This window comes from Nicotiana tomentosiformis, chromosome 5 (assembly GCF_000390325.3).
Source record: "Nicotiana tomentosiformis chromosome 5, ASM39032v3, whole genome shotgun sequence".
In the NCBI taxonomy this organism is placed as follows: Eukaryota; Viridiplantae; Streptophyta; class Magnoliopsida; order Solanales; family Solanaceae; genus Nicotiana; species Nicotiana tomentosiformis.
The window spans coordinates 47,574,883-47,597,960 of record NC_090816.1 but is presented as its reverse complement, the minus strand read 5'-3'; the positions used below and the strand labels follow the sequence as shown (position 1 = coordinate 47,597,960).

At 40.3% G+C, this 23,078-nt stretch overlaps 1 protein-coding gene across 1 annotated transcript; it reads right to left on the bottom strand.

Moving 5' to 3' along the window:
- Window positions 1-2,122: 2,122 nt before the first annotated feature.
- On the bottom strand, window positions 2,123-2,958 carry LOC138892298 (uncharacterized). The gene is made up of 2 exons (XM_070176005.1): window positions 2,810-2,958; window positions 2,123-2,723 (listed from the first exon to the last, which is right to left on the bottom strand). The coding sequence occupies exons 1-2, from the start codon at window positions 2,956-2,958 to the stop codon at window positions 2,123-2,125; spliced, it is 750 nt and encodes a 249-aa protein (XP_070032106.1).
- Between the last annotated feature and the right edge of the window lie 20,120 nt (window positions 2,959-23,078).

The window sequence follows — 23,078 nt, the reverse complement described above, 5'->3', positions numbered from 1 at the left end:
CATGTCGAGCAATAGAAAGTCACAATATAGGACTGGTAAACTCGATCCACAACAGAATCACCCACTGGCATGGACATATATACAGGAGCACCCAATGACTTATGAGAGACATCCAGATAATGAGACAATAGAGAAAACATATATGAATATGTAGACCCTAGATCAAATAGTACTGAAGCATCCCTACCGCAGACATAAATAACACCTTTGATCACGGAATCTGAGGCTACTGCATCTACTCTGCCTAGAAAAACATAGAACCTAGCTCGAGCACCACCCGATTGGCCTCCACATCTAGGGTGACCCCTACCTACCTGCCCTCCACCTCTGGCAGGTCAGACGGCCGGTGCGGAAGCTAGTGCAGTGATCATGGGTTGATGGCCCTGCTGGCCCTACTACAACGCCTTGCCCCGAAACTTGGGGAAATATCCCCTCATGTGACCAAGCTCTCTGCTCTCATAGCAACCCCTCGGTGCAGAAGATGACTAACCATGAGTCTGACCCTGGGGACCTAAATACCCGCTGAAAGAACCCTGAATAGCCGATGGACGGTAGGAGCTCTCTGGAATGGAACTGAAATAGGGCCGCACTGGTGCACCCCGAGAAGGTGGTGGTGCCGAATAAGTGGGTCTACTGGACATCTGCCCTCAGACGGTGAACCGATGAATCCTCCAAAATGCCGAGGTCCTTTCTCCCCCCATTTTATATAATTGGCCCTGCTATCTCTATAACTTGCTCGTAAGGAGTCCCTATCTCCACCTCTTGGTCAATCGTAACATGAATACCATAATGCAAGCCCGTAATAAACCTCTGCACTCTCTCTGTATCAGTGAGGAGTATCATAAGTACATGGCGGGATAGCTCATAGAACCTCGCGTCATAATTGGTCACAGATATCTGACCCTGCTGGAGTCGCTTGAACTGACCCCGTAGCTCTTCCCTCTAAGAGGGTGGAATATATCTCTCCAAAAATAGACGTGTGAACTACTCCCAAGTCAAGGTAGGTGAACCTGCTAGTCTGCTAAGAAGATAAGACAGCCACCATCTGCTAAGTCGTGCTTCCCGCATCATGTCCTCAATAAGGGCCACACCCACCTCGTCGATAATAATCGCATTTCTAATCCTATCTAACCTGGTGCGCCCGCACATCCATCTCAACATTCTCATCTCTGCTACCTTCATCTTCTGGACATGCGCGATCTTGACTGGCCAACACTCAGCCCCATACAATATCGTAGGTCTGACCACCACTCTGTAGAACTTACCCTTATGTTTTGGTGGCACCTTCTTGTCATACAAAACACCGGAACCGAGTCTCTATTTCATCAATCCCGCCCCAATACGATGTGTGACATCTTCATCAATCTTTCCACCCCCCTGAATAATAGACCCAAGGTACTTAAAACTTCTTCTCCTAAGGATGACCTGCGATTCCAGCCACACCTCCCCTTCCCCTCCTTGAGTCTCGCCACTGAACTTACACTCCAAGTATTCTGTCTTGGTCCTTCTCAACTTGAAACCTTTAGATTCCAGGGTCTGCTTCCATACCTCTAATTGTGCATTCACACCGTCTTGCTTCTCGTCAATCAATACAATATCATCTGCAAATAGAATGCACCACGGCACCTCTACTTGGATGTGGCGCGTTAGTACATCCATCACCAGAGCAAACAAAAAGGGGTTGAGTGCCGACCCCTGATGCAACCCCATCATAACCAGAAAATGGTCTGAGTCCCTACCCACGGTCCTCACTCGGGTCTTTACCCCATCATACATGTCCTTAATCAACCTAACGTAGGCAATATGTATACCTCTAGCCTCCAAACATCTCCACAAAACCATTATCGGAACTTTATCGTACACATTTTCTAAGTCGATGAATACCATATGCTAGTCCTTATTTTTCTCCCTATACTGCTCCATCAATCGCCTAACAAGGTGAATGGCTTATGTAGTCGAATGCCCCGGAATAAACCAAAAATGGTTCTCGGAAATATACACACTCCTCCTCACCCTTAGCTCTACCACTCTCTCCCAAACTTTCATAGTATGCTAAGAAGCTCGATACCTCAATAGTTATTGCGATTTTGGAAATCATCCTTGTTCTTGTATACAGGAACCGTCATTCTCCACCTCCACTCTTCGGGCATTTTTTCATTCTAAAAATAACATTAAGTAACATAGTGAGCCACTCCAAGCCTGCATTGCCCGCACTGTTCCAAAACTCCACCAGGATTTCATTCGGCCTGGTCGCTTTGCCCATGCTCATCTTACGCATAGACCCATCAACTTCATCCACTCTAATTCGCCTATAATACCCAAAGTCACAATGACTCTCGAAGATTTTAAAATCACCTAGTACAATGCTCCTGTCCCCCTCCTCGTTAAAGAGACTATGGAAGTAGGCCTGCCATCTCTGACGTATAAGCTCATCATCTAACAAAACTCTACCTTCTTCGTCCTTGATGCACTTAATTTGGTCCAAGTCACGCGCCTTTCTTTCTCGAGCCTTGGCTAACCTGAACAACCTCTTATCCCTACCTCGGCCATCGAGTTCCTCATACAAACGACTAAAAGTTGCAGTCTTGGCCGTTGTAATTGCTAGCTTTGCCTCTTTCTTAGCCAGCTTATAAAGCTCCCTATTCGTCCTCTTCTCCTCCTCATTACACTTTCCACTAGCTTCAGATACGCCGCTTTCTTGATTTCCACTTTTCCTTGCACCTCTCCATTCCACCACCAATCTCCCTTATGACTACCATAGTAACCCTTTGAGACCCCTAATACCTCTCTCGCGGCTTCCCTAATGCACTGCGCAGTCGTAGTCCACGTAGCACTTGCGTCCCCACTACTCCTCCATGCCTCCGTAGTCATCAGCTTGACCCCTAACTCCTGCGCTTTAGCTTCCGTCAAGGATCCCCATTTTATCCTATGTTGGCTATACATATTCCTCTTCCTCATCCTCTTCTAGATCTTAAGGTCAATGACCAGGAGCCTATGAAGGGTCGAGAGGTTCTCACTCGGGATGACCTTGCAATCCGTGCAAAGACCTCTATCAGACTTCCTGCAGAGTAAATAATCAATCTGAGTCTGGGCCACCGAACTTTGTAAGGTGACCAAGTGCTCCCTGTTCTTCGGGAAACTCGAGTTTTCTATCACCAAATCAAATGATCTAGCAAAGTCCAACAGAGACGTTCTTCATCCGTTTCTATCTCCAAAACCAAAGCCACCATGCACATCATCATACCCCTCCACCCCAACGTCGCTCCAATGTGGCCGTTGAAATCTCCTCCTATGAAAAGCTTCTCGGTATGAAGGATACCACGCACCATCTCCTCCAAATCCTCCCAGAAATGCCTCTTGACTTCCTCAACCAAGCCTGTTAGTGGTGCGTACGCACTGATTATGTTCAAAGTAAAAACTCCAACAACTAGCTTAGTAATCATCAGCCTGTCATTCACCCTCCCAACCTCCACCACTAGTTCACGGAGGTCCTTATCAACCAAGATACCTACCCCGTTCCTACCCCTACCCTCCCATAGTACCAAAGTTTGAAACTGCCTGCATTTTGCGCCTTTTCTCCTATCAACCTAGTCTTCTATACACAAGCTATATTAGTTTTCCTTTTCTCAAGAATCTTCGCTAACTCTAAAGATTTTCCAGTCAAAGTTCCTATGTTCCAAGACCCCACTCTCAGCCTAGTAGCTCCCTTAGCCCCCTTACCCCCCGCACCCCCTCCCCCGCGCTGACACCTCAGAGGACAAGACCTTACCCTACCATCGTTCACCAAAGCCATTATAATCTAAGAGTCACTATGCTAGTACTATCCCAAAAACAAGTGACAAAAATAAAATGAATTACCAAAATATAATCTATCACTATAGGTCGCAAAACGGGTGAAGAAATAAAATAAAGAAACTAATAGGAACTACAATCTACAACTAAAGGTCATAAAAAAGGTGAAGAAATAAAACAAATGAACTAAAGAGACTATAATCTACAACTAAAGGATAGAAAAATAGGTGAAAGAATACAATACAAGAGCTAAAGGGGGTTATAATCTACAACTAAAGTTCACAAAGAAAATGTGCAAAATTAGAACAGGACTACTAGGGGATATTTGAATTAAATATTCAAAATAAAAATGTAAACAGGTAGATAACACTATAAATAAGTAGGCAAAGCTATCCCTAATGCAACTAATGTGACAATGCTAGGGAAAATACTACCTAAAGATTCAAGAACAAAATAGGCAGACAAGGAGATAAATTACGCTAAAATATCAAACTATTAAAATATCAAGACAAGAGAGAAACAATAGAACCTGGATTGCATCCCTTGAAGTTAACGGAAATCTGGCCATGATAGATTGCTTTCTGGAAATCTTTTGGGAAACACTCTGAATATGCAAGTAAAACTACCACAAATAATTGTGTACTCTTTCTTGTTCTGATAATGGGAAATGGAAGAAAGAGATAAATTTGACGGTGTTGGATGGATTTTGACGGTGGATTTCAGTGGGTGTCTACTGACTATAATGGAGGAATTCAGTGGCGGTGAAGAAGGAGATGACGATGGTCAACAAAAGAAAAAGATCCTCAATAATTAGAAATTTCTGACATCCTCTTTGAACACTTTTTCTTGATGAGGATCTTTTTCTTTCGCTAACCACCGTCAAAATGTGGGATCTCATATCCTCAACAATCTGAAAATTTCTATTCTCTGAGATGAGTTATAGAAATTTTCAGAACCCATCTTAGGATTCGGAAATTGAAGCAAACACCACCTCAATAACTCTAAAGTTTACTCCAAACCAAATTTAAAGAACTCGAAAGCCTTTAATGAACCAACATTCGACATTAAGCGCTGAAATGCTTCCGGAACTCCCAAAACCAGATCCAATCACACTCCCAAGTCCAAAATTATCATCCATACTTGTTGGAACCATCAAATCCATGTTCCGCGGTCGTTTACCCAAAATATTGACTCAACTCAAACTTGGCCATCATAGGCCACTATTAAGGAACTAAGTGTTCTGATTTCAACCTGAACCCTTCCAAACCTAAACCAACCAACCCCGCAAGTCATAAAATAATAAAAGCACATACGAGGAGTATTAATTAGGGGAACGGGGACCTAGAAAGAAAAATGACTGGTCGGATCGTTACAACACTGATGTGGTTTTATCTGTGTTATATGATTAGATGGCACCATTGTTGTGTACTTATGAAATTCAAGAATTTAACATGTTATTAGCAAGTATCATTAATAATTCTTGCCATTATTACCTTGCCGAGGTAAGTTATGATACTTGCTGAGTATATGGGGTCGGTTGTACTCAAACTACACTTCTGCACCTTCCGTGCAGATCTTGGAGTTGAGCTGTTGTTGATGGCTGAAGCTGGCATTGAAGATGTACCTGCTTTTTAGATATAGCTACCACTTATCCTTGGTGGCTTTAGATTCGTACTCTCTTTACGTATATTTCAAATAGATGTTGTATTTATTTTTGTACCGGCTTTGTAAATCTAAATATTAGTGACTCGTGACTTGTATTACCAATCCTTGGAATATTATATGGAAAGTTTAGCTATTTAATTTATTGATTTTTTATGATCCTCGTTAGAATTGTGTAATTACTATTTGGCTTACCTATCGAATTAGGTTAGTTACCATCACGACTAGGTGGAATTACGGTCGTGACATAAAATGTAGGCAAACCCCCCAAATTTTCTTTCTTATATCCACCAATCAAATGCCAAAAGCGAAGATAGAATCATAACCAATCTGGATTCCAACCAAACTTTGCACACAAGTCCCAAATGAAAAAATGAACCCTTTACAACTTTCGGAATAACAATCCGAACCTGATACCATCAAAGTCAACTCCCGGTGAAACTTGTGAACTGTCCAATTCTTCGAATTGCCAACTTTCGACAAATAGAGCCAAAACCTCCTAGGAACATCGAAATTCAAACCCGAACATACGCCCAAGTCCAAGATCATCATATGAATCTACTCAAACCATCAAATCTCTATTTCGAAGTTGTTACTCAAAAGTCAAACCAATGTTAACTCTTCAAATTTAAAACTTCCAAATTGAAAATTACTTTTCTAAATAAACTCCAAACATCTACAAAATCAATAATCACAAGTCATAATACATAATATGAAGCTAATCAAAGTCTCAAATCCTCGAACGAATCGCTAAAACTAAAAATGATCTGTCAGGTCATTATATTCCCCCCACTTAAATATACGTTCGTCCTCGAACGTGCCAAGAGTCTTGCCCAAGTTGCCAAGTTCTCTATAGGACTCATCATTCACATGCCACTGGTGATCTCACATCACCCAAATCCTTATGATCCTATTAATACAATCCTGGATAAAACATCTTCCTTCAACCTTCATTTGCAATCCTTGGAACCAAATTCTGACTTCTAGAGATCCCTAAGATCCAATTCTTAAATGTATGCATTGTATCAATCTCAACAATGACTCATATGGCCATAGCAATGACTTTCTACCACCTTAGTTTCTCATTACAAAATTGGGGACCACTAATATACCTCATGACACATAAAACCTTGTTCAAAACCTTGCAATCTTGTAAATGATGAAAGAGACAGGTAGAAACTCATAACCACCCGTAAAATCAATATATCATGGAGTTTTCTTGCACGATAAGAACCATTGCCAAATCCTGAGCTGATTAGTTACATTCTTCTCCCAAACATACATGATACAAATATGATAGCACTGATTCCATATCCAATATCAAATAACATCAAGAACCTCATACGACGTGATCCGCGTGCCAAAAAGCAACGCTCGAATATGATCAATAATGGAAAGAGAACCAAAATGGAAATACCTAACAAGTTTAATAGATACAACATTAAGAGCACGATGCTATGAATCCATCCCACAAGGAGAAACAAAATACACAGAACAAGCACAAGGAATCATATCCAACATAACCCCATTACAGTATGCAACCTGATCAACACATAATACCATTGTAGAATGGAACACGATCCACGTATATCAATCCACATGGGAATACTCACCGAGGCATAATGATCATACTCACTAAATATATGTATAACCACAATAAGCTTGGATAGTGCATAAACATAACCGCGAGAAGATGGATAGCATAACGTGTTATGGGAAAGGCCAAGCAAAACTAAGGTGCAATAAGTAAATCAACATCTCAAGAACCATCTTGCTCAAATATCGTCACAAGGACTAAATAGAACCCCAACATAGGTGTGAACAATCAAGTAGTCTCACAATCCATCATAGCACACAGAGTAACACATGGAACAAATCAAGTCAAGAATAACATCCATTCTGCTCAATGACACACCCGTAGAAAATGTTGCGCTTAATAAGCGATCTAGTTTAGCGTAGATTACACATTAATATTATGCCTACCAGTGGGCCTCTAAACCAATTTGGTCCATTCAAAAATAGGTCAATAGCCTTACAAAGTACGTAGTGACCTCATCCACGACAAATACAATCAAGTGTATAATCCAGATTACACTTGCACAGTCTGCAATCATAGGTATAGTCTAGCTCTCCGAGATATAATTTCTAAACTGCGAGATTACCAAAATTTTCATACCTTATCTCTAACTCTTTCACTCAAATGACTGACACATCATGCATACACAATCACCCCATAGGAGATGCTCCTATAACCTTCCGCACCAAGTGGCAAAACCTGAACACAAGTGGCTACGAACCATGCAATATTTGTAGTACTAATCAAGCATCCGTAATCAACACAATGGATCTTCAACAAGACACACCCTCCTCAGGCGATACAAAATAGTGCTAGAATTCTCTTAGACATCACATATTTCCCATGATGTCTAGAACTTATAATATTCCTTTTGAAGCTGAACTGCAACCTTATTCATGAAATCATCATTCCACTTAGTGCACCGCATCCATCATGTTGACATGCGAAAATACGAGATCACATTACCAACTATGAAACACGAAAAGGACACACACACCATCGACCAGAAACCTCCAATTGAAATCAATTCAAGGGGAAATCACAACACACAACCAAGTTTTTTATGCCTGTAGAAGATACAATCAACAAGTCATGATCAAAACCATTGCAAACTCTTCATAATCCATATACATAGAACCAAGCCAGCCAAACTGAATACTTCTAAATCACCCAAGTCACATAGACTACCAAACCCAAAAGTATTACCACAAAAACACATGTAAAGCATTATAATACCAAAGGAACCGCTCGTCTTTGTTACCATGCTGATGCAAGCCACTAGTAAACGGACAAAACTCCTTTAGATTACTCATAACCTGCCTTCACGGCAACACTACTCTTCTCACTAATACTATAGACCGCAATAAAAAATCATCCCAAGTTATCCTAATGTGAAATCTCGTTGTCTTAAGACTCGTGAGCCAATTATTCCCTCTTATACATCTAGTAGTACCTCCAACCCAAGTACATATTTTGAAGAAGCCTTCTATGAATTTGAAGTTATCCCCTTCATCTCTCAAACACTAACTCATAACATCGATAACGATACAGAAATTCTCCAAGTCTCTTCCAAAAACTAATACCAATTTTGAATCTTTAGTCACACACAAATACAAAAATCCTTATATACCACATATTGAATCTTTAATCCATTAGAATCTTCTTGAGAGTCACCCACTCAATCGTGTCCCGAATACATAACCAATCATGGTGAATGATTAGTGCTCTGCTAGGACATGAATACTCCAAAAAGGAGAAAACCACTCAAATCATTCCCTTGCACACTACCTCCACATAAGAATATTAAACATGCGTCCTCTCATAGTCTCCATATATCACCAAGGTGAAATACAACACGCACTCGGCAAATTCCTTGTTCGACTATCCTCGAAGTCATTCCCCTAAAATTATAGCTAATCCATAAACATCTCTTAGACTAGATTTCATAACAACACATGACTAGGTAACCCAATCGCCGATGGTAGACTACCCTACTTGGATCTAAACCTTAATCACATAAACCTAGAACCCATAATGATTGCTCATTTTTAACTACCATTATCCCACACTGTTACTCATTTAAATTACTCATAATCTCATGTTTTGTCAACAGTAACCCATCCCACTAGATAGATTTGAGCCCACATCGTAGCACTTACACTCCACTAGATAGAAGGTAAAACTCTTCACAGGAACCTCATAAGAAATCATGCAACCCCTAACTTCCTCACATAAGATAGACCACCTGTGTGACCTCATAGTAACATCATTCTATGACCTACCACAATACAACGTTATGTAATCAATGACTCCTCACGGGTCTACACTCGTCCACAAGCTGCAAAAATCCATTTCATTTCACCAATGAACAACTAAAAGACCTTTCAACACATCCCAAGTCAAGACTGTATGCACACTAAGATGACAATCAAGCATTCACAATCCCTTAGTAGCTCAAGCAAACCCCTTCTCGTCGACTTTGAACTCTCAAATGTTAGAAGTTTCCACAAATATGAAATGCCCCCAACTATCCATAATGACCCCAATAGCATCAAACCTCCTCAAAATCTATAGCAACCATAACAAAATACCCATAATCATATGCCCTCACTTCCACATCAGTAGAGCCATCTTCCGAATATAATCACTTGGTCTCTGATGATTATTCTCGACATGCTAACAATCAAACACCGTGAAACTCCCCAATAATGTCCTTCCACATCCTTCACCTCAGAAATGCTGCCTCGGATAACAATATATCTCTACATCACATGTACAAATAGAATACAACAACTAAGAGCCTCCTAAAGGATCATCTCCCTCAAACCATCAATATTGGCAATGCAAATCTGACAACAATGTTGTGACACACCGTCCCTACTAAGGACCACCTACTTAGCACTACCTCGCGGCACCATGTTCCTGAGGACAAGAAAACGTAAACCATCATACTGACAATCCTTAATGTGCTCAAACAAGAATAACTGCACAACAACACAAGAGAGAGCTCTACTCAACCCAAAAATACCCAATCTCGTAAATTTATCGACCAGAGCCGGAACACCCATAGCAGAAATGCCTCACCTTCGATGGAACAAATGTGAAACGTCATATTATGAACCTAGTAAATCTTCTCACGGGTTGCTAGTCCGCAAGACTAAACAATCACCATACCATTCTGCTCTCTCACCGCATCAAGGCCAACGCGTGAATAATCACATTACGCTATATAAGGCCCCAAACTAGTGGGTAACACCAACACTAGGGCTGCAATAGGCGACAACTCGTCTGCAAGGCAACAATAGTAGTCAATCCTCCTACACAAGGGAAAAACATCCTTCCCTATGTATGTATCATCATCAAATCTCGTTGGTGCCTAGATGATATCAGATACTCAAAATTGCGTACAATATGAGTTAGAAAGAACTTAAGACATAGGATTAAAATATTACTAGGCTCATATTAACACCACAGGATAAGAATTAGACTTGCTCTTCAGATATAATAGTCAAGGCATCAACTTTCACATAATTTACTTATACAAGAATTTAACAAGGTAAAACTGTAATATCAATCTCTAGAAATCGAGTAGAGACATCAAATACAAGTTAGCATGAGGAATAATACAATGTTATGCCTGCATGTTAGTTATACATGCCAAATCAACAAAGAATCAGATTTTAAATATAAAATATACAAAATATCAGCACATCAAAGGTGCCTGGTACACAATGCCCCTCAATCATAGTCCGAACACTCTCATGTGGCCTAGAAAGATGCCCATGGATCCTCACACACACACATATACATATTATCAACATTGTACTAGTGCCTAACCTATGTGTCTCACCCAGCACAAAATGTGTGCCTGCACTCACAAGGCCCAATTTAGCATGGGTTGTCATCTGGCTCTTGAGGGGAGGATCCTAGCCCAATTGTTGATTGGATCAAATCAACAATCATCATAACTCACCCGAATATGGCCTAGCACACGTGTCACCTCACTATTAATATAACTCACTCCAATATGGGGCCTAGACTACGCATCACCTCACTGTCAGTATCAACACGGCTCTACGGCCCAAGATCAATCACCAATCCACTCAAGTCTCAATATACTCACATCTCACAATACCAAATTTAAAATATCGCACGGAATATGCCAATGTGCCATAACTTAGATTAAACCCATGTCACACAATTAAGGACACCAAAAATATGTGATAATATATAAAAAGTGCCAGAGACAGAGATATAACATGCGGATATAATATCATGATTGAAAAATAAAACTACAGTTAAGGAAAATAACTCAATATAGAAAAAAGAGCTCTATCATGTCTCAAATAAATAAGCACATAGCATAAACATGATTTCTAGCATGAATTATGTCCACATAGTCATTCGGGTGGAGAAAACGCGATATCAAAACACATGATAGAAAAATAATGCATATAATGGGAGAAGAACTACCAAGATCATGAATAACCAGGGTGCACACATATACTGTAACTAACATGCCGGTTATTTTGTGTATTTGAGCCATGTTCCCTATTTGATGTTCCCCGTATATGTATTTTTTATTATGTGACTTTCAGGAATGGTTGGTATTGTATCCGGGAGGTTTAAGAATTGAAATGGAAGACTTGGTTCCTAGCTTAGAAGCTTAAGTTGGAAGTGTTGATCGAGTTTGCTTTTGTGTATTTTACCTCAGATCGGAGTTTTGGTAGTTTCGTTAGGTATGGATGGTGATTTTGGACTTAGACGTATGTCCGGATTTGGATTCGGAGGTTCGGAGGTTGATTTGGTTCTAATTGGAAAAAGTGGGAAGTTTGAAGGTTTAGAAGTTCATAGGTTTGACCAATAGTTGACTTTGAGGTTAACGATGTCTGTTTGGGATTCTGAGTCGTGGAATAGGTTTGATTGGTGACTTATGAGGCATGTTCAACATAAGTTTGGAATTCAAAATTTTAAATTAGTTCATTAAGTTTGAATTGAGGTGTGATCCATGGTTTTGATGTTATATTATATAATTTGAGGCCTCGAATAGATCCGTGTTATGTTTTAAAATTGCTGGTGCGATTGTACGGTGTGTTTTGGATGGGTTTCGGACCATTTTCCCTTGTTTTGGATCAGCTGGTTTTTGGTGTTTTGGTGTTCATTTCGAACGCATATAGGGTATTGCAATGGCAGAGTGTGTTTTTGGGACTGGTGGATCTTCCTCTTCGCGTCCGCGATGGGTTTGTCGCAATCGTAGAGAATAGTGGCAGTGGCCTTCACGTGCACGACTTAGTCATCGCGTTCGGTAAAAAGGAAGGCTGGATGGGTGCGTCAGGCTTTTATCCTTCGCGTTCGCATATAAGCTATCATGTTCACGTAGTCTTAGCAGGTGGAAGGCATTGCATTCGTGGAGGGCCTTCGTGTTTGTAAATAAGGGGCAGAAGCAGGGGAAGAGTTTGACCTTCACGATCGTAAAGCGGTACCGTGATCGCGAAGTGTATACTGGGCAGATATTTTAAATATTCTATTTCGAGAGTTTGAGTTCACGATTTGGATTAGGGTTACTATTTTGACTCGGATTTGGTTAATATTCATGATTTCATCCTTGATTTTAGCATTTGAATGGTGAATCTAAGTGAAGAAAATTAGGGATTTTGGCAAAAAAAAAAAATTAAAATGAAAAATGTGGATTTGAACCCCAACTTGTAGTCAGATTTAGATGAAACCTGTGTGGTTGGACTTGTATTGAATGGGTGTTTGGAATTTGTTACTTTTGTCTGGTTTCGGGAGGCAAGCTTGGGTTGACTTTTTGATTTTTTATAAAGGTCAAAGATTTTTGTTTTGGAATCAATTTCTATAGTCGTGTTTGATATTATTGAGTTGTTTTAGCAAGATTTTACCCGTTCGAATGCTGATTTGAGAGGCAAGGGCTTTTTAGTGTATATACTTTGCTTATTTGAGGTAATTATCTTGCTTAACCTTTTGTGGGGGAATATCATTTTGGATTTGGCCTTAATTGTTTATTCGTGTTATGTGGAAAGCGACGTGTATACGCGGTGACGTACGTATACACGAGTGCTAGTTTATGACCGAATTATACTGTAGGCTATTAATATTCCTTAATTTACATGATCATGATAGGTACATTTGACTTTTCCCACAGTCATGCTTTAATTTTTGAGCACCCCTGTACACCTTTATGTTATTTTCATGTACTTGGGCACTTTGTTGATAAGTTGTGAACTTATATCTTGACAAAACTATGTAATTATTGTTTTGTGATATTGTGGCACATGTGGATGTGTTGATTGCATTGATTGGGGGGGTGTTGGCACGATATTTTTGTCGTGCGATTGTCATTGATGTTGTTGTTATTGTGATGGAAATATTATTAAATTAAAGCGACAAGGCAGAATATTGTTATGTTGTCAGGAGGGAGGGACAAGGAAGGATATTGCTATACAGGAGCGACAAGGCAAGATATTGTTATATTGTCAGGCAAGAGCGATAAGGAGGGGTATTGTTAAACAGGAGCGAGAAGGTGAGATATTGTCAAACAAGAGCGACAAGGCGGGATATTGTCGAATAGGAGTGACAAGGTGCGATATTGTTATTTGTCAGACGGGAGCGACCGGGCGGGAAATTTTTATTGTAAGGGCGTATTGATACAGGTGGCTATTGTTATTGTGACTGAATTATGGGCATTAGGTGCCATATGTTTGTGTTTCTATTTGATGACTTGTTGTCAAAGCTGACTTTTACTTGTTTAAGTAGTTATTCACATGTTCGGAGGAGGCTGTGGATATTGTTTCTGCTATATATTTTGTTGTCATTTTTCTTTTGATATATTCCACATGTTATTTGACTAGTGAGTATCACATGACTTGAACCTTGTCACTACTTCACCGATGTTAGTCTAGATACTTACTGGGTACCGACTATGGTGTACTCATACTATGCTTCTATACATTATTTTGCAGATCAAGTACTTCGGATCGGGCGGATCGCTAGGCAGTCATGCTTGTTCTTATTAGAGACTTCAAGGTATCCTTGTTGTTCCGTTCGCATGCCTTGGAGTCGCCCTCTTTACTTTATTTATACTATTTATGTATTTCAAATAGTATTGTACTCTTAGAGGCTTGATGTGTATTCCAGTTAGAGCTTATGACTCAGTACTACCGAGTTTTGGGAAATTGATTATTGTATCCACGTTTGGCAGTATTATCATATTTAGCAGTATTCATTAAATTTGGAGTTGTTATATTTTTATTGTCATCAGGATGTGATAGCCTACCTAGTGTTAGAGACTAGGTGCCATCACGAACCCTGTAGTGGGATTTGGGTCATGACATATACGCTCCTCACCTTGCATATATGTCAACCCTAACGCAAAACAAATATTATAGCCAATGGAGATATTACCCTAAAACCAAGCTTAGGCAAGATACTTACCTCATTCGGCTAGTCTTCAAACTTAAATCGCATCAAAACCTCGATCTAGCCCTCAAATCATGCAAATCAAAGCCAAAACATCATCCAAGAAAGTCAACAATACCATAGAAAGTGATCCCAGTCTATAATGCCTCGATCTTTGAATAAATTCCCAAAACTCAACAAAAGTCAACTCGGGCCTACGTCCCCGAAACCAGTTTCCAAAATTGTGTCCAGATCGATACTCAAAACTACAAAATATAATCTCTTAAAGTGTTGGTAAAAATGCAAAATTGTCTTCCTTAGATCCACCAATCAAATGCCAAAATTAAAGATGGAATCATAAACAATAGTCAGATCTGAGTTAACAATACTTACACATTCCAACAGGGAGAAAATCTCATAAAATATTGCCCTTATCCGAGCTTCAAATCTCAAAATATAACAAAATGAAGTCAAACCCTAGATTATAAATTTATGCCAATGATACTACATTTGCGGCCAAAAATGTTGCATCTGTTATGTCGCATCTGCGGCAAAGTCCTCGTTGATGTGCGATCCACTTAAACAGTTGTCCAGTCACTTATCCAAAGAAATCTTCGCTTCTGTGGAGCCACTGGTGTGCTCCAAATGTGCATCTTCGCTCAAATTCCGCATATGTGGTCCCCTAGACTCAGCCCAAACTTCACTTTTGTGTTGCCTTCCTCGTTTCAGTGTCTTCGTAAAAGTGCAACTCCAGCCGCTTCTGCGACCCCGCTCCTGTGCAAATGTTCCGCAGGTGCGACATACCAGAACTAGTCCAGCCAACATGACACCAAATGATCTGAAATCAATGTGAAACACTCCCGAGCCCTATGAGGCCCTATAAAATCATACCAATAAGTCCAAATACATTACACAAGCGCGCCCAAAGGCTCAAAAAACTACAAATAAAATCAAAACCAAGAATTGTCGATCAAGATCAATCTCTTAAGTTCATAAGCTTCCAACTTCATACTAAGCGTCCCATTCACGCCTAACTAATCGGGATTCCAACCAAACTTTAGACACAAGTCCTAAATGACAATATTAACCTATTCCAACTTTCGGAACAACAATGAACCTGATAGCATCAAAGTCAACTCCCGATCAAACTTGTGAATTCTCAAATTTTTCAAATTGCTAATTTTCGACAAATAGAGCCAAACCCTTCTAGGAACATCAAAATTCAAATCCGAACATACGCCTAAGTACAAAATCACCACACAAACATATTAAAGCCATCAAATCCCGATTGCGATGACGTTTACTCGAAAGTCAAACATTAAATCTTTCGAATTGAAAATTACTATTCCAAATCAACTCTGAACCTCTCGAAAATCAAAACCAACTATACACACAAGTCATAATGCATAATATGAAGCTACTTAAAGTCTCAAATCCCCGAACGAAGTGCTAAAGTTCAACATGACCGTATGGGTCGTTACACAATCGTAAGTTCGAAACATCAAAATAACATTCATAACTAAGAATAAAATACCAAATCATATCATGTAAACCTTCAAGTTAAAGAACATCAAATATTCATAGCTAAACGTCTGATTCATACAAAACCAACTTGGGTTGAAACTAAACTTTACACACAAGTTCCAAATGACATATTGGACCTATTCCAAGTTGGAGCACCCCGAAAAATTTTGAAGTACTTAAGCGCTATTAAGAAAGTTGATGTGTGCTAATTATATTATTTTGTGTGTAGACAAGGACAATTAATATGATGGATAAAAATTGTATATGATAATAAGTGTACGGGGCATATTATAAGTAACATGGGGTCTAACAAGAGGCCTAAGTCTAAGTCAAGTTGGAAAATGACATGATAGACTAAAGTTCCAAACGAGTGCGCACAAGACAAAACTTTTGATGAGAATATATACATATATATAAATAGTTATATGATAAACAACCTAAAAATGTAATATCTTCAAGTCTAGTTTCTAACGCTTCAAATCGTTTGTCATTTGGATACTCCTACAAGAAGTTATGACGCAATTACCAAAAGTTGGCAGAATGTGACACTACTGCGCCGCCCCATGCGGCGCGCCTGTGGGGATTTGCAAAACACTTCAAAATTTTGTTTCAAGACACATTTTTTACTTCCACGCTGTGACCCATGGCGCCCCATGAAGCGCGGCTGTGCAAATTGTGGTTTTTTTTGTAACCCGATCCCATTTCGTTAAATAGACGCAATGGGCCATTTCTTGAGCTAAAACCTAATGTTTTTAGAGTGAAAGAGTGCCCTAGAGTGGGAAAGTGTTCCTCAACAATTGTTCTTCATTTATTTCTCAAATTATGGAAGATTAACAAGGAAAACTCACAAGGTCTTAATCCCAAAGGTAAGATTCTACACCCTAACCCTCAATCTCGAATTTTATCTAGAATTGTGTAAATAGTAAGATAATTTTTGGGCATGTGAGTTGTTCATCTTGCATGGATATGTTATAAAAGGGTGTAAGAAGATATTTGAGCTAAGAATGGAAGATAATGGGTTTGGGATGATGGAATTCACCATAGGAGGACCTTAAAACCATAATGCATACCTAGTGTTTGATAAAATACTCAAATGAGCTAAAACCATGATCATCCTCCTAATTTTGGTTCAATTTGTTATATTTCTAAAATAGATTGAAGTTGCTAAGAATTACGAAATATTTTAGAGTTTAAGGAAGCTCAATTGAGGTATGTTGGCTAAACTCTTCTCTTAGAATTGAATCTGACAGTGTTCATGTAATTTGCGTAAGTCTCGAATTGATCATTATAAAATTGGCTATTTCGAATATGCTTGTGTTGAAAGATGTATGTTCAATATGTATTACAAATGCTTTTACCATGTTATCTTATCATTTGAGGATGTGTTGAAATTATGGGAAGTTTGTTGAAAATGTTAAGACTTCAAGTCAAGTTCGAATGAAGGTTGTTATGAAAATTGTGTGAAAAGTCTCTATGTGCCTAAGATTATAAATTGCTCACATGTCTATTTAAATTCTTGAATGGAAAAGATTTATTGTTTTTTATGACGATAATGACGTTTGAAAGTGGAAAAAGGATTTGAATTATGAAATACAGCCAAGATCCAAGAATGACTTTTTATTTGTGGCCGCTAGTGTCAATAGAATGAAAAGATGTGAAAGAAGTATGAAATGAGATGATTGAAAGAAAATGATGATGTCTCGGATAAAGCGGCCTAGCCGATCAGGTCGTGATCGGACGCCATGCCGCACACATGCTGGTGATTATGCTGGAAATTAAAAATGAAATTGTGATTGTGGTTGATGTCTCATATGAGATGTCCTAGCCGATCGGGTCGTGATCGGACTCCCCACTAAAAATACGGTGGTATTATGAACAATGATATATCGATACTAAGGATGTCCAACCTAAAAATATGGAAATTTACTTGAAAACATATTTGGTTCTTAACTTGATGTTTTGGTATTATTCGAGGCTTCCATTGATTTTATGATTGTTCCTCCTTGTATTATTATTCATTCTATTGAGAGGGTGTTTAGTTATATGTACTAGTGTTATTCAACAGTACTAACATCCTTTTTGCCGGGGGCTTTGCATCTTTAATGGATGCAAGTTGTTCCACAGCACGCGGCATTGATCAGTGATAGCGGTACACCCTCTTCCCAACAGACTTGGTGAGCCCCATTTCATTTTAGGGTCATGTACCTTTTGTTCCTTATGTATTGTATTTGAGATATAATCGAGGCCTTGTTACTGGCACTATCGTAGTACTCTTTCGTATCTATTGGAGGCTCCGTAGACATAGTGTGGGTTGTATATTGGTGCTGGGAAAGTTAAACAAGTTATGTTGTATTTGAATTACTTATTCCACTTCAAACTATGAAAATGTATGTATCTCGAAACTTTAAAATGAAGTAACTGGTGGAAATGATTTGGTATTGTATATATGATCTTTTATTTGTCTAATTAACGGAAATATGTACTCTCTTTAAGCATGTGTGAGTTTGGGTAGAAGGTATCTAACAGGCTTGCTCGATCGGGTTCACTCGGTTGAGCGCCAGTCGCGCTTCTCGAGTTTGAGGCGTGACAAACTTGGTATCAGAGCCTAAAGTTTTAAAGTGTCCTAGGATGTCTTAGAGCCGTGTCTAGTAGAGTCCTTCTTATCGGTGTGTTGTCGACCATATCTATAATTAGGAGGCTACATGGAAATTTAGGAATAATACCCTTCTTTCATGTTCTCGATCATGCGATAAAGCTGATTCTAAGATTGTTCCTCCTTTAACTCGTGCTTTGCTTTCTCTTTCAGTACATGGAACCTAAGAAGAAGGTAAAAACTGACCAAAGAGCTAATGTCACCCCAGGAGTGGAAATTGATTCTATATTTAATGATGCGGGTAAGCACCCAAGGAGTGAGAATATTCCTCCAGTTACTACACTGTCTGATTCTACTATAACTGATCAAAGCGCACCTGTCCTTACACCTACTGAGGGTGCAACGTTCCTCCAACTGATACCAGTCCCACCTCCAGCTCCAGCTTCTGATTCTGGTGTTTCTGATGTTGATCATAGGGGAGCCATACAGATGTTGGCTCAGATAGTGGCTTCCCAGGCCGAGAGGTCAAATGTGGCACCAACTGCTTCCAGTCAGCCAGAGGATTCTGCTAGTTCCAGGGTGAACAAGTTTCTCCAGTTGGATCCTCCAGTGTTCACTGGTACTAACCCAGAGGAGGACCCCCAGGACTTCATTGATGAGATGCACAAGACTCTCCCAGTTATGCGTCCTACTGAGACAGAGGAAGTGGAATTGGACTTCTACCGCCTGAAAGAAATGGCATATTCTTGGTTTGAACTATAGGAGGAATCCCGTGAAGAAGGGAGCCCTCCGGAGAGGTGGGGTGAGTTTGCCGATGCCTTCATTGATCATTGCTTACCTGCCGAGATTAAGGCAGCCCACTGCTAACCTGAGGCAAGGTTGCCTGAGTGTGTGGGATTACCATATGAGATTCGCGTACTTATCCAAGTATGCTATTTACATATTGCGCACTATGGAGGCTAGAGTGCGCCGGTTTGTGCTGGGCCTTAGTACCTTGGTAATTAATGGGGTCACTACAACTGCATTGAATTTTGATATGAACTATGGGAAGATGGTGGCATTCGCTCAAGCCACAGAAACCTACAAATTGAATAATTGAATGGAGCGAGAGGGTGGAAATAAGGTCCGGTCTATGGGCAACCTTGGTGGTTCTTCTGGAGGCGGTAGGTCAACATACAAGGGAGAGTCGTCAGAGTCATCTCAGTCCTTTGCTCAGTCTTCGGCTAGTGCACCGCCATCAGGGCCCAGTCAGCAGTAGCAGTGGAGCCGATCCAGGCCCAATCAGGACGATAGGGGCTCCTACCAGTAGGGTCGGCATGGTGGTAGAATCCAGTAGCAGCGGAGGCCCCCATGCCGTAGGTGTGGAAAGATTCACTTAGCAATATGTTATATAGACTTACCCATATGCTATAGATGCGGATTGAGGGAATGTCGTTCATCCTGTCGGGGTACGGGCAGGGGCCGAGCACAACCAGTCAGTTCTGCAGCTACTACATCTGCAGCACCTCCTCTAGCTCGAGGCACTCCAACACCCACATGGCGTGGTGTAGCTAGGGGTGGAGCACAGAGTTCGGGAGGATCCGGTAGTTTATATGTTATGAGGGGATGCCAGAATTCAGAGGCTTCTGCAGATGTTATCATGGGTATATTGACTGCCCAATCTCATGATGTGTATGATCATATTGATCCCGGTTCCACCTTATCATATGCCACTCCTTATGTTGCTATGGAATTTGGGATAGAACCAAAATAGCTTCATGAGATGTTCTCTATAACTACTCCAGTTGGTGAGTCTATTTTGGCCGCGCGGGTTTATAGGGATTGTGTTGTCGTTGTGCGTGGTCGAGACACCATGGCCGATCTCTTTAAATTGGGAATAGTCAATTTTGATATAATAATGAGGATGGACTGGCTTTATTCTTGTTTTGCCAAGCTTGATTTCCGAACCAGGACTGTTAGGTTCGAATTTCCAAATGATTCAGTTATTGAGTGGAAGGGTGATGATGTAGTGCCGAAGGGTAGGTTTATTTCTTACCTAAAAGCCACGAAGATGATCAACACGGGGTGTATTTATCATTTGGTCCAGGTTATGAACACCGATGCTGAGGAACCTACACTCGAGTCCGTGCCTGTAGTGAATGAATTTTCGGGAGTCTTTCCAGAAGAGCTCCCTGGGATCCCACCAGATAGAGAGATTGATTTTAGGATTGATGTGATGCCAGGCATGCAACCTATATCTATTCCACCCTATAGGATGGCACCGATAGAATTGAAAGAACTAAAGGAACAATTGAAGGATTTATTAGATAACGGTTTTATCCGGCTGAGTGTGTCACCCTGGGGTGCACCGGTTATCTTTGTAAGGAAAAAGGATGGGTCACTAAGAATGTGTATCGACTATAGGCACCTCAATAAGGTTACAATCAAGAATAAGTACCTGTTGCCAAGGATAGATGACTTGTTTGACCAATTGCAAGGTGCTAAGTACTTCTCAAAAATTGATTTACGATATGGTCACTTTGAATTTTTTGTGATGTCTTTTGGGCTAACAAATTCCCCAGCAGCCTTCATGGATCTTATGAAACGAGTTTTCAAGTCGTTCCTCGATTCCTTTGTGGTAGTGTTCATTGACGATATTTTTGTATATTCACGAAGTCGAGAGGATCATGCCAATCATCTCATGACAGTTCTAAACTCTATATCAACACAATTTGTATGCAAAGTTTTTGAAATGTGAATTTTGGCTGGAATCTATTGCATTATTGGTTCATGTCGTCTCTAGAGAGGGAATTATGGTTGATACTCAGAAGATTGCGGCTATAAAGAATTGTTCTAGGCCCACAACTCCAACAGAGATTTACAGTATCTTGGGCTTAGCGGGGTATTACAGAACGTTTGTGGAAGGGTTCTCAACCCTTGCCTCTCCATTGACTAAATTGACGTAGAAGGCGAGTAAGTTTCAATGGTCTGATGCTTGTGAAAAGAGCTTCTAGGAGCTGAAATCATGATTGACTACGGCGCCGGTGTTGACCCTACCAGAGGGTACAAATGGATTTATGGTGTATTGTGATGCTTCAACGATCGGGCTTGGGTGTGTATTAATGCAACATGACAAGGTTATAGCTTATGCTTCTAGGAAACTCAAGAATCATGAAAAGAATTATCCAACACATGACTTAGAACTTGTAGAGGTGGTATTTGCATTGAAGATTTGGCGTCATTACCTTTATGGGGTCTATGTGGATACATTCACGGACCATAAGAGCCTTGAATATATTGTCAAACAGAAGTAGTTGAATCTGAGGCAGAGAAGATGGCTTGAGTTACTCAAAGATTACGACATCGATATCCTGTATCACTCGGGAAAGGCCAATGTTGTGGCGGATGTCTTAGCCGTAAATCTATGGGTAGTTTGGCTTACTTGGAGGCATATCAGAGGTCGTTGGCCAAGGATGTTCATCGGTTGGCTAGTTTGGGAGTTCTTCTTGCGGACTCTAGTGAAGGAGGTGTAATTGTGCAAAATAGGCTGAATCATCGCTTATTGTGGAAGTCAAAGAGAAGCAATACAATGATCCATTGTTGGTGCATTTGAAAGAGGGGATTCATAAACATAAGACTATAGATTTTTCTCTCGGCATGGATGATGGTATATTAAGGTACCAAAGGCGGTTATGTGTTCCAAATGTAGATGGTCTCTGGGAAAGAATCATGACTAAGGCTCACACTTCTAGGTATTCCGTGCACCCGGGCTCTACAAAGATGTATCATGATCTCAAGGAAGTCTATTGGTGGAATGACATGAAGAGGAACATGGCGGACTTTGTGGCAAGATGTTTGAATTGTCAGCAAGTAAAGGATGAACACCAACGGCCCGGTGGGTTGGCACAGAACATAGAACTTCCAATGTGGAAGTGGGAAATGATTAATATGGATTTTGTGGTAGGACTACCGCCCACTTCACATAAGTTTGACTCAATTTAATGATTATGGATCGACTCACGAAATCAGCACACTTCTTGCCAGCTAAATCTACCGACACAGCGGAATATTATGCGCAGTTATATATCAAGGAAATGGTCAGGTTGCATGGCACTCCAGTTTCTATCATTTCTGATTGAGGGGCTCAATTCACAACTAATTTTTAGAAGAAATTTTAGCAAGTTTTGGGTACTCAGGTGAATCTTATTACAGCTTTTCACCCACAGAGTGACGGGTAGGCAGAGCGGACTATTTAGACATTTGATAATATGATGCATGCTTGCGTTCTTGATTTCAACAGCTGGGATGACCATTTTCCACTCATAGAATTTGCTCACAACAACAGTTATCATGCTAGTATTCAGATGGCACCATTCAAGGCTTTATATGGTAGGATATGTAGATCTCCCATTGGGTGGTTTGAGATTGGGGAAGCTGAATTGATAGGACCAGACCTCGTGCATCATGTTATGGAGAAGGTCAAAATCATTAAGGAGCGGTTGAAAACTGCTCAGAGCCGTCAAAAGTCCTATTCGG